Genomic DNA, 17,662 nt, shown 5'->3' with positions numbered 1-17,662 from the left:
TGGGCACTTTCATTTTAGCTATCACCATTTCTTAAGTGGTGATCACCCAGCGCTTTGGGCTCATTGTCATGGATGTGTTATTTAACTCCAAGAGTGGGTTCACCCTTTCACGGATTGTGTGGGGAGGTTGTTTGATCTCATCATGATCATCCTCTGTGAACACACCTGTATACATTGAAGTGCCAAAGAAACCGATAAACCTCCCTAATATCATGTAGGTCCCCTGCGAGCATGCAGAAGTGCTGCAACATGATGTGTGGCATGGACTCAACCAATGTCTGAAGTAGTGCTGGTGGGAACTGACACCATGAACTGTACTGGGCTGTCCATAAATCTGAAAGAGCACAATGGGGTGGAGATCTATTCTGAACAGCACGTCGCAAAGCATCCGAGATATTCTCAGTAATGTACGTGTCTGGGGAGTCTGGCGGCCAGTGGAAGTGTTTAAACTCAGCAGAGTGTTCCTGGAGCCACTCTGTAGCAATTATGGATGTGTGAGAGGTTGCATTGTCCTGCTGGAATTGCCCTAGTCCGTCGGAATGTACTATGGACATTAATGGATGTAGGTAATCAGACAGGATGTTTGCGTATGTGTCACTTGTCAGAGTCATATCTAGACATATGAGGGATCCCATCACTCCAGCTGCACATGCCTCACACTATTACAGAGCCTCCACCAGCTTGAACAGTTCCCTGCTGACATGCAGTGTCCATGGATTCATGAGGTTGTGTCCACACCCATGCACATCCATCTGCTCGATACAATTTGAAATCAGACTCGTCCGACCAGTCAACGTGTTTCCAGTCATCAACAGCCCAATGTTGAGCACAGGTAAGGCATAAAGCTTTGTGTTGTGCAGTCATCAAGGGTACACGAGAGGGCCTTTGGCTCTGAAAGCCCTTATTGATGATGTTTCATTGAATGGTTCACATTCTGACACTTATTGATGGCCGAGAATTGAAATCTGCAGCAATTTATGGTAGGGTTGCTCTTCTGTCACAGTGAATGATTGTTGTTGGTCCCATTCTTGCAGAATGTCAAAGATTTAATGTTTTACCAGATTCCTGATATTCATGGTACACTTGTGAAATGGTTGTATGGGAAAATCCCTACTTCATTGCTACCTCAGAGATGCTGTGTCCCATCGCTTGTGCGCTGACTATAACACCATGTTCAAACTCTCTTAAATCTTCATAACCTGCCATTGTAGCAGCAGTAACTGATCTAACAGATGTACCAGACACTTGTCGTCTTATATATGTGTTGCTGACTGCAGTGCCGTATTCTGCCTGGTTACATATCTCTGTATTTGAATGCCCATGTCTGTTCCAGTTTCTTTGGTGCTTCAGTGTATAATATGCAATACAACGAGAGGCAGGACAACAGATCACAGACCCAAATAACATCTCTGTTGATTTAAATAAGAGGCTGATTCATAGCAGAGACAACTGAGTCAGAGAGCTCAGCAAAACAATCAAGGTGGCAAGTTGAGATAGCAACTTGCTTAAAGTTTAATGATATGACATTTTCACTTACTTCCCCATCTGGAACTAAGAAAATAATGAAGCTCTTCCAAAATCAAAAGTTCATACACAGTTTTGGAGGAAATTCAATACAGTTTATTGCTGATTACTGGTTTCAACTGTTAAGATTGTCATTATCTGATCTGTAAAGTGACGTGTGTACATAGGGTACATGTACAATCATTATTTATATTTGCCATTACAAATGAAGAAAAGGAAATTCAGTGTTTTCCTGCCTTTAAAAAATTTATTGTTGTAACTGCTGTTCTGTTAAATAGCACATTCTACACATGTTTGTATAAAAAAAAAAAATCGCTTTTGTCACAAATGAAAACAATGCTGTTAAAAAGCACCTTGTGTAACTGGGGATTTCCACAACCTAACAATCCACTGATTCTTATTAAATGGTGAATTGCATAACAGTACACATTTCTGCACTTGTTTACGTTTACGTGGTGAGTTAAGTGCATCATGGAGCCACATTCTGTGAAGTACACAGTTTAACTGACTGACAATAAGGCATAGATTGCAGACACTTGATGGCTCTTACATAGGTATCAGAAAACCAGAGCATACTTTTCTTTTCATTTCTTTTAAAATTACAAATATCTTTGAGAGTAAATCCTTAACATATGGGAACTATACTGATATTTATGTAACACGTTTTATACAATTCTACAAAATGTTTTTATTTACAATATTCTTAATAGATACTGTAGGATTTTAGTATTTATTTTGTTATATTACTGTATTTATGCAATTTTTACTAAAATGTATACATATGTACAGCTGGGATGCATGATCCACTGAAACAAGATATAACAAATGCATGCCCCCAGTATTGTTTCTTACACTTATGTGACTTGTGGTACAGGATCCAATTTACCAATTCTTCAACTAAATTGTAGCTTAAAATTTTGTGCCCACATTCCAGCACAACATGTGTTTCATGATTCTGTCATTATGTCACATAGACTTACTTATACATTTTAAATCTCCTGCTTAGACTATTTCAAGTCATCTGTGTAACAAAGTAGAAAAATGCCTTATTATCTTATGATTCACAATATTGGTTGTTATAACTTCAAGTTGAACAAATACATTTCAAGGAAGATGCAATACATGAAAGTCATGGATCAAGTAAACACAGAAAGACATGTGTACACTTTAAAAGTCAAATCATAACTGAGTCCGAGTCTAGCAGCCGCTCGCTGCCTGGCCGCTTAGGTGGCGCTGCTGCTGCACGGCTGGCAGACAGCGCCACATGTAGCGGATGCATGTAACTGCTCGGCGGCACTTTGAAAGATCGGCGAGTCACAACACTTTTCCCACCTTTGAAGTTTTTGCACAGGTCTTGATGGAGGTGGCCTGTAGATTGCTAACGTCCATATGTGTTGTTTGACTGGCCGTGAAGTCTCGAGGAGGAGGCTTTCCGTATGGACGGAAGTGTCCCCAATGATAACGGGTCGAGATCACAGGAGACATGGGGGTCGAATCTGCTGGGGCCCCATGCACCAATTTGCCCATTGCGGTAAGTCTGGTTGTTATAACAGGAGACATGGGCGATGTGTCTGTGTCCGTAGGAGAAGGAGGCGAGTAGAGTTGCTCCAACAGATGATGGTCATTTGAGTTTATGTGCTGGCACAGATATGTTAGTGAGAGGACTGCGTTGTGAGTAATGAGAGATTCCAGTATCCCGAGTGTCAGGTAGAGCCGAAGGTGGTGTAGTGGCATCCGGAACATGTGTTACCAGCACACAAGGCCGAAGCTGGTCCGAATGACGCACTGCAACACCCGTGTCCATCTGGATTTCACACAGGTGTAGGCCACGGTGTTGTAAGATGCGGCCAGGACTCCATTTTGGCTGCCTGCCATATCCCCGTACCCATACAAGGTCCTTGGCAGTGAACCGGCAAAGCGAAGGCACCCGTGGCCGTGAGGTGGAAGGCCGCAGAAGATGAAGTAGCGTGCGGGGCTGTCAGCCATGTAAGAGCTGAGCCGGGCTGTGGTCACCCATGGGGGTGAAACGGTAAGAAGTCAGAAATTGGAGAAGCGCATCATCAGCAGCAGAAGAAGTCAGGAGTTTCGTCATCTGAGCCTTAAATGTGCGGACCAGTCGTTCAGCCTCACTGTTTGACTGTGGATGGAACAGAGGGGCCGTGACATGCATGATGCTGTGACGGGCACAAAAATCCGCAAAATCGGAAGAGGCAAATTGCAAACCATTATCAGTAACAAGAGTTTGGGAAGGCCTTCCAAAGAGAAAATGCGAGCTAGATCATTGGTGGTTGCTGCGGTGGTAGGCGACGGGCAACGGACAATGAAAGGAAAGTTAGAGTAGGCGTCAGTAACGAGAAGCCAATAAGTACCTAAAAAAGGTCCCGCAAAGTCAGCATGAATACACTCCCAGGGCTTCTCAGGCGAAGGCCGTGGTGACTGGCCTGTGACGCACAAGGGCTGCAGGCAGCGACCATGTGTGTGGTTTCAGAGTCGATGCCGGGCCAGTACACATGATGGCATGCCAGAGATATTGTGCAAGAGACACCCCAGTGCCCTTGGTGAAGGAGGCGCAAGACTGAAGCATGCAAAGACGCAGGTACCACAACACGCGGCAAAGCATTTTCGGTGGAAAGGAGGATAACACCATCCCTAACTGTGAGGCGGTAACACAAAGTGTAGTAGTTCCGCAATGGATCAGAAGTCTTAGCGGACGGACGATCTGGCCAACCCTTCTGAATACAGCGTAAAAACCCAGTAGAGGGTAGGGTCAGAACCCGTAGCAGCCGCCAGCTGGTGCCTGGTGATGGGGAACTCGTCCACAACCCACTGCTCGGCAGCATCCAGGTGGAAACACAAAAGTTCGGCCGTATCGAATGCCAGATCAGGACCCATGGGAAGGCAAGTCAGTGCATCAGCATTCGCACGTTGAGCCGTCGGCCGGAAATGAATCTCATAATTGAAACGAGACAAGTAAAGAGCCCAATGCTGGAGGCGGTGTGCAGCCTTGTCGGGAAGTGACGTTGATGGATGAAACTAGGAAACAAGTGGTTTGTGATCCGTAACAAGATGAAATTTGGATCCATAGAGAAAAACACCAAACTTATGAAGAGCATAAATAATGGCCAAAGCTTCTTTTTCAATTTGAGAATACTTTTGTTGGGCATCCGTGAGCGTTTTGGAGGCATAAGCAATGGGTTGTTGAGAACCGTCAGAAAAACGGTGCGCAAGGACTGCACTGGCCCCGTATTGAGAGGCGTCCGTGGCAAGAACAAGATGTTGGCCAGGTCGATAAGTAGCCAGGCATGGGGCCTGTTTCAGCATAGTCTTCAATTTCTGGAAAGCCGCATCGCAAGATGTGGACCAGTGAAAAGGCACGTTTTTATGCAACAGGTGATGTAACGGCTGAGCCACCGAAGCAGCAGACGGTAAAAACTTGTGATAGTATGCTAATTTCCCCAAGAAGGCCTGCAGTTCCTTAACAGATGTAGGGCAAGGAAGGGCATCGATTCCAGCAACAGTTTGCTGAAGTGGACGAATACCATCCCAAGAGAGTTTAAACCCCAAGAACGTGATAGATGCCTGAAAAAATTTTGATTTCTGAAGATTACACTTAAGACCGGCAGTCTGTAAGACATGAAAAAGTGTGTGGAGATTTTGAAGATGTTCGTCAGTGGTGGAGTCAGTGACAACAATGTCATCCTGGTAATTTATACACCCAGGAACAGTGAGCAATAATTGTTCCAAGAATCGCGGAAAGAGAGCAGGGGTGCTGGCAACACCGAATGGCAATTGTTGGTACTGATAGAGCCTGAAAGGCATGTTAAGGACCAGAAACTGCTGGGAAGCAGCGTCGAGAGGAAGTTGATGATAAGCTTCTGACAGGTCAAGTTTAGAAAAATACTGGCCTCCAGCAAGTTTAGTGAACAATTCTTCAGGTCGAGGCATAGGGTGAGTGTTGATAAGGAATTGAGCATTTACAGTGGCTTTGAAATTGCCACAGAGACAAATATAACCATTTGGCTTAGCAACGACAATGACAGGAGAGGACCACTCACTGGAAGTGACAGGAAGCAAGACCCCTGAAGCAGTAAGACGATCCAGCTCCCATTTGACCTGATCACAAAGGGCCACAGGAATGGGCTGAGCCCAAAAAAACTTAGGCCGAGCAGTGGGTTTGAGTGTGATATGAGCTTCAAAGTCATTTGCATGGCCTAACACAGGAGAAAAAAGGGACAAAAATGTTGTCGACAAGGAGTCCAATTGAGCATAACGAATAGCATCAGAGATGATATTGACAGAGTCATCTATGGTGAACCCAAAAACGCGAAAGGCATTGAAACCAAAAAGATTCTCCACGTTACTATGGTCGACCACAAATATGTGAACAGTGCAAACGACAGATTTGTAAGATACCTCAGCATCAAAGTGTCCCAAGAGAGAAATCTTCTGTTTATTGTAAGTCCGCAATTGCCTAGTGACAGGTGACGGGATTGGAGAACCCAACTGCAGATACGTCTGAGAATTGATGATAGTGGCAGCAGAACCAGTATCCACCTGCATGCGAACATCTCGACCAAGTATTTGGACAGTGAGGAATAATTTCCCTGAAAGGGAAGAAGTACAATTGACAGACAACACAGAATCAGAATCAGTGTCATGTTCATGAACATCATGTATGTGGTCGGATTTGCAAATGGATGACACATGACCGGTTTTTTTTTGCAATTTTGACACGTGGCCCAACGTTGTGGACAATCTTCTCATGAATGCTTCGTAAAACACCATGGACATGAAGGAAGTTGCCGTGGGTTTTGCTGCAGTTTCTTAGAGGTTTGTTTACGGTTAGGCCGAGGCTGTGATTGGGAACGCACTGCGACCACGTCGGATGGCGGGGACACGCCACATGCTTCGTCAACATCACACAGACGTTTTATTTCCCCGACATCACCCCATGCCTTTATTTGCGTGCCTGCGGCGCGAGAAATTTCAAAAGACTGAGCAATGCAAAGGACTTCATCTAGAGCCGGATTTGCAAACTGAAGGGCACGTTGCCTAACTTCTTTGTCGGGTGCCGATCGGATAATAGCATCCCGTACCATGAAATCAGTGTAGGATTCTTTGTGAACTTCAGTAACAAATTGACACTTTCTACTGAGGCCGTGAAGTTCAGCAGCCCAAGTGCAATAGGATTGATTCGGTTGTTTTTGACAATGAGAAAAGGCAACATGAGAGGCTAACACATGCGTTTGCTTTTGAAAATAGACGGACAGAAGTGAGCACATTTCAACAAAGGACAAAGACGCAGGATCTTTCAAAGGAGCCAATTGCGACAACAACCGATACATTTGAGGTGAAATCCATGAAAGGAACAGAGGCTTACATATTTGTTCATCTGTGACATGAAATGCCAAGAAGTGCAGTCGAAGACATTTTTCGTAATTGGACCAGTCTTCTGCTGTCTCATCATAAGGAGGAAAAGGAGGTAGAGACAACAACAAGAGATGCCCCGCATTTGATGCCGCGACGAAATCACGAATCGAATTTGTGAGATGCATTTGCTGTTCTATGAGACCTTGCAATAGTTGCTCTAAAGTAGCCATGGAAACATGTGGGTCAATGATGGAAAAGAAAAATCCCATCCTCGTCACCAATTGTTATAACTTCAAGTTAAACAAATATATTTCAAGGAAGACGCAATACATGAAAGTCACGGATGAAGTAAACAGAGTAATACGTGTGTACACTTTAACAGTCAAATCATAACTGAGTCCGAGTCTAGTGGTCGCTGGCTGGCTGGCCGCTTAGCTGGCAGACAGCACCGCATGTAGAGGACATGCGTAACTGTGTGGCAGCACTTTGAAAGATTGGTGAGTCACAACATTGGTAATACATAAAAAAGATGTTAAATAATGGTTGACCTTATGTACTGATTATGTGATGTTTGTGATATAATCCTGTTTGTCTTGTTTGTACTGTAACAGAAGAATTTGTATATTTTGTGGTGAAAAATAACATAGCTACACCAAATGCTGCACAGTTTTTTAAAGCACAGTTTAATAATTCTTATCTATAACAGCTCTACATGGATGCCAGTGTAAAGTTGCATTAATCCTTCAGTTGCAGTTTGCTTCAGTTTCCTACATGTCACTATATAACAAATTTCTTTATTGAAATTAAATAGTATCATAGTGAATGGCTATGCTGCAATATTTGTTAGCCTATAGTACTCATAAGAGACAGTGCAACAAAGTCATAACAGTATAGTTATGTACCCCCCACTTTAGATAACCATGCCATATATATTGTCACCAATTGTGTCCATCCTATCAGCCCCCTGTCCCTGCCTTGGTTATTCTCTTCTTCCGCCTCTTCTCCTTACCTCATCCCCCACCCCACCCTTTACTTAGGTATGAACACTGAAATTTCCAGTTTGCAGTGCTCAGGCTATTTGTATATACCCCCCACACCACCTGTCCCTGCTCACCACTTTCCCTTCACCGCCTTCCAGACAGCTCCAACATGTCACGACTCTGTCATGTTTTACTGGTCTTGTGGGAGTATTGGGTATCATGCAGAAAAAAATCAGTGATATATGAATCAATAACATCGATATAGTAATATAATGTTGTTGTTGTGGTCTTCAGTCCTGAGACTGGTTTGATGCAGCTCTCCATGCTACTCTATCCTGTGCAAGCTTCTTCATCTCCCATTATCTACTGCAACCTACATCCTTCTGAATCTGTTTAGTGTATTCACCTCTTGGTCTCCCTCTACACTTCCCTCCAACACTAAATTGGTGATCCCTAGCATTTGCAATAGAATACTGAAGAGTTATTGTCAACATGTATCATTGTTTTTGAAATATGTAGTTCATGACCAAGTCAGAGTATTTTACCTATTTTACCAGAGAGAGTAAAGAATGCAGTGTTTAAACCCTTTCATAAGGAGTTTTGTCAATAATTACCATTAGAAAATATGAGAGTAGTGTTCTACCTCAGGAACAATGATATGCTTAGCAAGTCGCAGTTTGGAATTCAGAATGCTTGATAGTTTACATAAATAATGGAAAGTCCAGGTAGAATTATCAACAATGTAGGAAAAGACAGGTTGCTACTTACCGTTAGGTGGCAGAGAGGCACAATTAAAAGATACTTGCATAAAACTTCTGATCACAGCCTTCATCAGAAAAAGAGAGACACTCATCATTCACACACTCACGCAGGCACATCTCATGCACACAGGACTGCCAACTCCAGCATTTTGGGCTGGGATGTCCAAGATGCTGCGCTTGGCAGTCATGTGTGGATGAGGTGTGCTTTCTTGTGTATATGAAAACACATTTTAGACCTTCTTAAGCAACTCAGTTTAGCCACTTTTGCATTTGGTGTTGTGGCATTCACTAAATAATAATTTACTGTACCATACTTTGCTTATATTTCCAGTCAACATTGCTATATGAGGTACATATATAGGAAATAAACTTTTCTTGGCACAAAAGTGTGCCATAAGAATACTATGTGATGTGCACACACAATCATCTTGTAGGCAATTGCTTGGCAAGTAGGTACCAACATTTTATGCACAGTATTGTCTTCCATGAAAGTTTTTATGAATAGTCCCAGTTCAGGTGAAATAATGACATTTATACAAAATACTGGACGAAAAAAATTACTATTCTCATCTTTTATTGAAATTAATTTTAGCTCAAAAAGGGGTGAATAATGCTGCCAAAATGATACTTAATGCCTAAGCAAAGCCAGACTTGAAAATTACTTAAAAAGAAGAAGCTCCGCACAGGGTAGTTGAAACAATTACTCTATACTCTTTAAAAACTATGTGATTGACGTTTTTGTATGTAAAACAATCTGTGAACATCACTTTGTGATCTTGGAGGTGGCTCTTCATGAAGTGTTTTCAAATTACTTGTCAAGGGAAGGATATTATTGTGGAGCCTGCAAAGAGTGGTTTGTGAGGGCACACCAAACAACTTGAGAAAAAGTACTTCGAGGAGATGTATCAGAGAGAGAGAGAATGACAGATGAGTTAATAAACAAAGTAAAAAAGAATCTTATATTATAAAATTGGTGAACCCTGGGCTCTGTAATAGCACTCCCATCGCATGATAATCTTACGTTATTGGCTGGTACAGTTATTCTTCATTTTCTGTGCTGTTTTTGAAGTATCCAGATTTTGCAACTTGTTTGAGATTCAATTAAAATGAGTTTGTTTAAATGAACTGGTGACCTGCATCTTTTCAGGATTCATATATAGGAAGTCAGAATGGCAGCAGAATTATTGCCTGATTTCCTGCCCAGCCCTCTAGATAAATACCGTAGAGCATCTACTTTTAACTGGAAGTCTATGAGGCTACTCCTAGAAGATCCTGAAATGTTGGAATACAAGGTAATTTGTCTGGTCTAAAATACCATTTGTGATAATTAAATTGATGAATAAAATTGTAGTCTTTTTGCTTGTGACTGTATTAATGTGTTTCCAGGAAATCCTTTACCATTTACATGAAATTTTTTCACAGTTGTGAATATGTACAACTGTCAGCTGTGTAGTAGAACAAAGACAATGAACATTTTTTCTGAACCAGGACTCGAACCTGGATTTCCCGCTTATCATGATCAGTGAAAAACCTGGGTTTGAGTCATAGACTGGTACAATTTTTCATTGTTGTCATTTCATTACACAGCTGTTGGTTGCCCATATTTGCAAATGTGAATAAATTTCAAGTATTTCATAACAACTGTAGTTGCTGCAGTGCCCATTCCTTTGGACATGCATACATTGCACTTCTGAACAACAAAGGCACTGTAATGTTGTATCTTAACCATTTGTTTTTCATCATGAGGTGTTTGGTACACTGTACTTGTATATGTGCCATTACTTGTGCAGATATGAGGAAATGGCATGTCAAATGGAGAGAACAATATGTCTCAGCAACATGTTCTTATTTTTTGGTTTGTTAGAGATGTAAAGACTTTCAGAGGCCGTTCACAAATTCTGTGCGAAATTGAATCAAATGTTTCTTTTGTTTCATTGAGCACCAGTTCAGTATGAGCAATTTGTTACATTCACAGACTGTTTCTCACTAGTGAAGGGAAAGAAGAAAAATTAGGCTTTAGAATCTCATCAGTGCCGTTAGAAGTGGAACACAAGCCTATATTGGAGGAGGATTCAGATACATCCTTTTTAGCAGAATATTACCTGCATTTGTCTTCAACCATTAAGGGAATTTGTGGAAAATCTAATTTCATATGGCTGGGAGCGGTTCTGGTCCTCTGTTTTCCATGTACAAGTGCAGTGTCTTACCATTGCTCCAGGTGGCTGGGACTAATGAAGGTCTTATGAATACAGTAATTCATTCCATTATGGTTTGTGTGAATGACCTAAGTAAACTGCAAAGGCCATTAATTGTGATAAGTTAATGATCACTTGAAATTTGAATGTTGTAACAAAGGATAAATCTATTAGGTAGATGCTTATAGTGAAAACAGAATTTAGCAAATGGAAATTGATTTATCACTGCATACTCAAATTGCAAATGAGAATTGGAATTGCTCAGAACTTACTAAAAATTTAACATCCTGCACAAAATTTCAGTTCTTGTATGGGACAAGTGTTAAATATTTTGTGGGATACATAAAGTGAGAGTTTTTGTAAACTGTTTCGCATTAATATAACTGCTGAGATTTTTTGTTGGCAACTTCAATGTCGTATTGTAGTTGAAGGAAAGGAACAAGAAGTGCTACTATAATACAGTAGCTTGTAGGAGGGTTTTTGATATGCAATTCCACATCCTTGAGCACTTCATAACCTCATCTTCTCAAGCTTCCACTTTTTCTCTTCTGCATTCTATCATCTTTGAGGGCACTCTTCTGGAATCAAAGATAGTTTTCAAACCTAGCTCAATGATTAGTCCAATTCAAAATTTTCAAATTTCATCAGACATAAAATTTAGAGACTATCTTAATACAGCCAAAGAGACAGGGACATGGAGGATACAAGTTATTCATTAATTTCTGTACATTGTGATGTCAAATAAAAACTTAAATCACTAACAAAGTAGACTACAAATCTATATATCAACACAATGTAAATTTCTGAGAACAATCATCTATCACTTGTTCCTCTGAAAAAACAGATGAAAATATGGAAATTCTTTGAAGAGGATCCAGAATTTCAACATCCGAATAAGAAACTAAGTTTAGACGAGGAGCGACATTTGGCTATAAGGAGAATGTATCGATTAAAGAAACTTCAAAACTTAACAGTGGAGGAGATGATAGAAAATCCGCGTAAGGTAAGATGTTTACTACTGCAATTACTATTATGTTCTGAAGTAAGTATTAATATAGAAGTTGTTCCCAGTAACTAATGGAATCAGCTTTACATTTATAATACTTGATGTCAGTGAACTGTGTGATTAATTTTACTGTAGAAATGCTAGTTACATTTTATAAACTTTCATGTTTTACAGCTGACAATTTTGTATGATATCTTTCAGGTATCAGACGTTCACTGTCCTTATAGATTGGCTGATGTATGATATACCATCCTATTAGGACAGTGAAGGTCTTCTGCCAACAGAATAAACTCCACAAATATTTGGTGCAACCAAGTAAATCAGCTGTTGCTTAACACTGTTCATGACTTCAGCACTCTACAAACTTAGTGAAATAGAATTTATTGCACAGGTGCTGAGCCTCAGACAGTTTCATAGGTGAGGCAGCTGGGGTCAGATTAACAAAAAACTTTATCTCACCAAGATCTGGGACTGGTTCACAGACAGGCACAGTGAAAAACACTGCTAAACATTTAAGCTTTTGTTGTTATTTCCTCCTGGTCTTTCAATTGCAAAATTAGTATGCTTTATTAATATTACTGGAAGGGTGTTGACATGTTCACTTGAGTCTTGAAACAAGGGAACCCATTCTTGAATATCCATCTGTACATCAGATGTCATATTCTTCATATTTAGAGGATTATATGGACTGGGAGCACATGTGGATGAATCACAGACAGTAGTGCTGATATCACGGAAAGGTAAAGGCTATGGTAATTAGTGTATGTAACAGGAGGAGCAGCTTCCCTGGATCCCACAGTATGCCAAAAAGCATGTGGTAATGGTAAGTTACACCGTCAAAATATTTTGAAACAAAAGAAAAAAGAAAATAGGATCCAGATGGCATATATCAAAAAATCTTATTCTTACATTTTATTAGGAATATATGTGAATGAATTAAATATTGATACGTATTAGTCTCCTCCAGTAGTGCATCTAGTGATTCATGTGAAAAGGTTTCCAACATGATTATGGTTGCACGGCAGCAATTAACAGACTTTGAACATGGAGTTGTTGTTGGAGCTATATGTGAGGACACTTAATTTTGGAGTTCATTAGGGAATTCAATATTCTGAGATCCACAGTGTGAAGAGTGTGCTGAGAATACCAAATTTCAGTCATTACCTCTCACTACAGATAAAGCAATGGCCCATGACCTTATTTAATGACTGAGAGCAGTAGCTTTTCTTAGAGTTGTCACTGCTTATAGACAAGCAACAGTGCATGAAATAACCACTGAAATCAATGCAGGATATTACATGATCATAGCCATGAGGACAGTGTGGCAAAATCTGATGTTAATGGGCTATGGCAGCAGATGACTGACACAAGTGTCTGTGCTAACACTATGACCTCACCTGAAGTGCTTCTGGGTCCATAACCATATCAGTTGGACCCTACATGACTGGAAAACCATGGCCTGGTCAGATGAATTGTGGTTTCAGTCAGTAAGAGCTGATGGTAAGGTTCAAGTGTGGTGTAGACCTCACAAAACCATGGACCTAAGTTGTCAACAATGCACTGTGCAAGCTGGTGGCGGCTCCATAATGGTGTGGGCTTTGTTTGTATGGAATGGATGGGGTTCTCTGGTCCAACTGAACCCTCAGTGACTGCAAATGGTTATGTTCAACTACCTGGAGATGATCTGCAGTCATTCATTGACTTCATGTCCCCAAGCAACAGTATCATGTCACTGGGCCACAATTGTTCACGATTGCTTTGAAGAACATTCTGGACAGTTTGAGTGAATGATTTGGTCAACCAGATCACCTGACATGAATCCCATCAAACATTTAGGTGACATAATTGAGAAGTCAGTTCATGCACAATATCCTACACTGGCGACAGCTGTTTAGTTAAGGATGCCTAATAGAGGTAGCATGGCTCAATATTTCTGCAGGGGATTTCAAACAACTTGTTGAGTCCATGCCACATTGAGCAGCTGCATCACAACAGGCAAAAGGAGGTGCAATGCAATATTAGGAGGTACTCCCTCAACTTTTGTCTTCTCAGTGTACTTTTTGCTCTAAGAAGACATCCACCGAGTACTGCACTTATGCTTGTATGCAAGAATGCAAATTTTGTCATTGGAACCTGAAAGGATAAAGCACTTGTAGTAAAATGGATTTGATTCTCTCCAATCTCCATACAAATGTATGTTTCTAGATTGAGTAATGATCAGTTTCAAGCTTCATATAATTTGAGGTGTTTAATTCATTTACTGCATGTTACATCCATGTACATTAGATGCCAATGAAAGTGTGCCATCCCGACATCACTTAAAAAAAAAATAATTAGAAAGTTAGAATCTAAGAATTACAATTATTGGAACAGTCTATTGCTGACCATAAGTACATACATGAGATGGATTAAAATATTTCTTTTCTACAAATCCATATTTTTTCTAGACTGAATTCATTCACACCTACAGTTAGAGTTTTTGGAACCTGAAAAAATTTTAAACATGCACTCATATTATAGAAGAAAAAAGGTGTTTGTTTAAGATTAGATTATGTTAGATTAGATAAACTGTTTGTTACACAGACCTACAGTTAGGAGATCCTGAAGGATGTGGAATATGACAGAAAATTCATAATACGTAAGCACTAATATGCTAAAGCTCCTTCCCCAAAAAATGTTATACTATTCCTGTCATACTCCATCTGCTCACTAAGTGAGGTAGAAATGACCATCTGTAAGTCTCTGTGCATACCAAAATCTCTCCTATCATGTTTGGATGATCTTTATGTGAGGTATACAGTGACACCACATAATAGTCCCTGTCTCCTGTGACAACAGATTCCATACATCTCAACAGAATTGCAAAAATGTCATCTTTTTTTTTGTGAAGGTTTCCAATTTAATGTCTCCGAGCAATTCAGATATGCTGTCACATGGAAAATCCAGACTGGAATAATGACAGTATTATGAAAAGAATAGGCTGCTACTCACCACATAGTAGAGATGCTGAGTCACAGACATGATGAGAGGAGCAATCTGGTCAGTGGGGGAGTTGAAAAGGAGAGAAGTAAAAAGACTGTGGGTGTGCTTGTGGAATAAGAGGCTATGGAGTGTGGACAGGGAAGGGGATGATAGGTGGGTGAAGGACAATGACTAATGAAGGTTGGGGTCAGAAGGGTTACGGATATATTGCAGGGAGAGTTCATACTTACTCAATTCAGAAAAGCTGGGTTGGGAGGAAGGATCTGGTTGTCACAGTCTGTGAAGCTGTCATTGACCCTAGTTGGGCTTGGTCTGTGAGACCCACTAGCTTTTGTGTCACTGATATATTTATAGTTGCTGACTTGACTTGAGCGCTCTGCTAGCTTCCTGTAACATCTGAGAGATAGCATTCATGTCATGAATGAGGTTTTGCCTTGTTTAATCATTGCTTGGTAGTCTTCCAAAAGTACGCGAGTCTTTCAGACCCAGCTCGACCATCTACCTTAGTAATTTCTGCCAGAGCGATCCCATTTTTATTTTGGTGTAGGTTTTTCATTGAGTTACTTTGCAAACTGTTTGTGATGTCCTAAAACCAAATTATCATGGTCAATAGTTTACAGTTTAAGATGGCATGAGAAAATCTTTCATACAGTAAAATTTACAGAATTTGATATGCTGATGAGAGTGAAGTAAATGATTCTGACATGGACCCAGACTTTGGAATGAACAGTGATCGTGACAGTAATAGTGAAATACGTGGTGGTGAAGAGGAAGATGTTCAGCCTTCTGCCAACACTGATGCACATGCTGTTGTCAATTCAAGTACATCTCTCATAACTGGCTCAGGTATGTCAACAATGTGATTTTATAAAGGAAGGAATGGAGCAACTAAATGGAGAAAAACTTGTTTCTCACAAAGTGTTCGAAGAGGACATCACAACATAGTTACAATGCATTTTCCTGCAAGCATTTGAGCTGTGATGGATGTACATTCACCATTAGAATTGTGGTCATTATTTTTTAGCAATACATTGATTGATTTAGTTCTTGAATCAACCAATATCTATATTGATTCAGTTCAAAACAAATATACAAATGACCCAAATATGGCTACACCCACAAGTTTTGGTGAACTGAAGACATATTTTGGACTACTTTACTTAGCTTGAACATTGCATGGCGGTAAAATGAATATCGAAGACTTTTGGAATACAGACAGGACTGGAATAGAAATCTTTTGAGCAAGTATGGTATTGAAAAGGTTCAGATTTTTGACTCAATTTATCAGGTTTGACAACATCCATATGAGGGAAGAGAGAAAAGCATAAGATAATCTTGCTGCCATAAGATCCATTCTTGATATGTTTCTCTCCAACTGCAATGCCTATTTTACTTTGAACAAAATGCTTCTTTCCTAAAGAGGCAGGTGCAGATTCATAATATACAGGGTGTTTCAAAAAGGTACGGCCAAACTTTCAGAAAACATTCCTCACACACAAATAAAGAAAAGATGTTATGTGGACATGTGTCCGGAAACGCTTAATTTCCATGTTAGAGCTCATTTCAGTTTCGTCCACCTATGCTCAATGCAGCACGTTATCATGATTTCATACGGGATACTCTACCTGTGCTGCTAGAACATGTGCCTTTAAAGTACGACTCAATATGTGGTTCATGCACGATGAAGCTCCTGCACATTTCAGTCGGAGTGTTCGTACGCTTCCCAACAACACATTCGGTGACCGACGGATTGGTAGAGGCGGACCAATTCCGTGGCCTCCATGCTCTCCTGACCTCAACCCTCTTGACTTTCATTTATGGGGGCATTTGAAAGCTCTTGTCTACGCAACCCCGGTACCAAATGTAGAGATTCTTCGTGCTCGTATTGTGGACGGCTGTGATACAATACGCCATTCTCCAGGGCTGCATCAGCGCATCAGGGATTCCATGCGACGGACGGTGGATGCATGTATCCTCGCTAACGGAGGACATTTTGAACATTTCCTGTAACAAAGTGTTTGAAGTCATGCTGGTACGTTCTGTTGCTGTGTGTTTCCATTCCATGATTAATGTGATTTGAAGAGAAGTAATAAAACGAGCTCTAACATGGAAAGTAAGCATTTCCAGACACATGTCCACATAACATATTTTCTTTCTTTGTGTGTGAGGAATGTTTCCTGAAAGTTTGGCCATACCTTTTTGTAACACCCTGTATATCCCAAATAAACCTGCCAAGTATGGGATGAAGGTTTTCATCCTGTATTATTCTAAAACATACCATGTAAAATATTTGTAAGTCTATGCAGGTGCACAACCACAAGAACTGTACCAAGTCAGTAATAAGGGAGATGATGTCATTTTGTGTCTTGTAGATCCAGTAAAAGAATCTGGTAGAAATATGACACTAGATAATTGGTTTACTTCTTACCCAATTGTCAGAAAAGTACTACAAGAAACGAATATCACTGTTGCTGGTGCATTAAAAAAAAAATGTGGAATTCCAGTTGAGTTTTGCCCAAGAAATCTAAAAAAGAGTACTCAGGTATGTTTGGATTTCAGGAAGACTTCACATTACTCTCATATGCACCAAAATGAAACAAATCAGTATTGCTTATCTTTTCAGTGCATAATGACGGTGAAATTAACAGTGACAGTGGTGAAAAGAAAAGACCAAGTATAATAATGTACTACAACAAACAAAGGGTGGCATAGATTTCACTGATGTTATGTGTGGTGAAGAGGGACAAGACAGTGGCCTCTCCATCTCTTCTTTCAGTTGTTAAATATTGCAGCTCTGAATGCTACATTGTCTCCAAAGCAAGCAAAAATATTTCACTTAGAAGG

At 40.5% G+C, this 17,662-nt stretch overlaps 1 protein-coding gene across 1 annotated transcript in view; it reads left to right on the top strand.

The window, feature by feature from the left end:
- Positions 1-17,662, top strand: part of LOC126481047 (peroxisomal acyl-coenzyme A oxidase 3-like) — a 250,775-nt gene that overhangs the window by 44,920 nt on the left and 188,193 nt on the right. Inside the window, exons 2-3 of the mRNA XM_050104529.1 lie at positions 9,783-9,927; positions 11,675-11,833. Of these exons, the coding sequence (XP_049960486.1) occupies positions 9,805-9,927; positions 11,675-11,833 (282 nt within the window). The 5' untranslated portion in view covers positions 9,783-9,804. The remainder of the gene's footprint in view (positions 1-9,782; positions 9,928-11,674; positions 11,834-17,662) is intronic.

This window comes from Schistocerca serialis, chromosome 5 (genome assembly GCF_023864345.2).
Source record: "Schistocerca serialis cubense isolate TAMUIC-IGC-003099 chromosome 5, iqSchSeri2.2, whole genome shotgun sequence".
Classification (NCBI taxonomy): Eukaryota; Metazoa; Arthropoda; class Insecta; order Orthoptera; family Acrididae; genus Schistocerca; species Schistocerca serialis.
The sequence above is the reverse complement of the archived record's forward strand: the minus strand, read 5'-3'. Positions and strand labels throughout refer to the sequence as shown.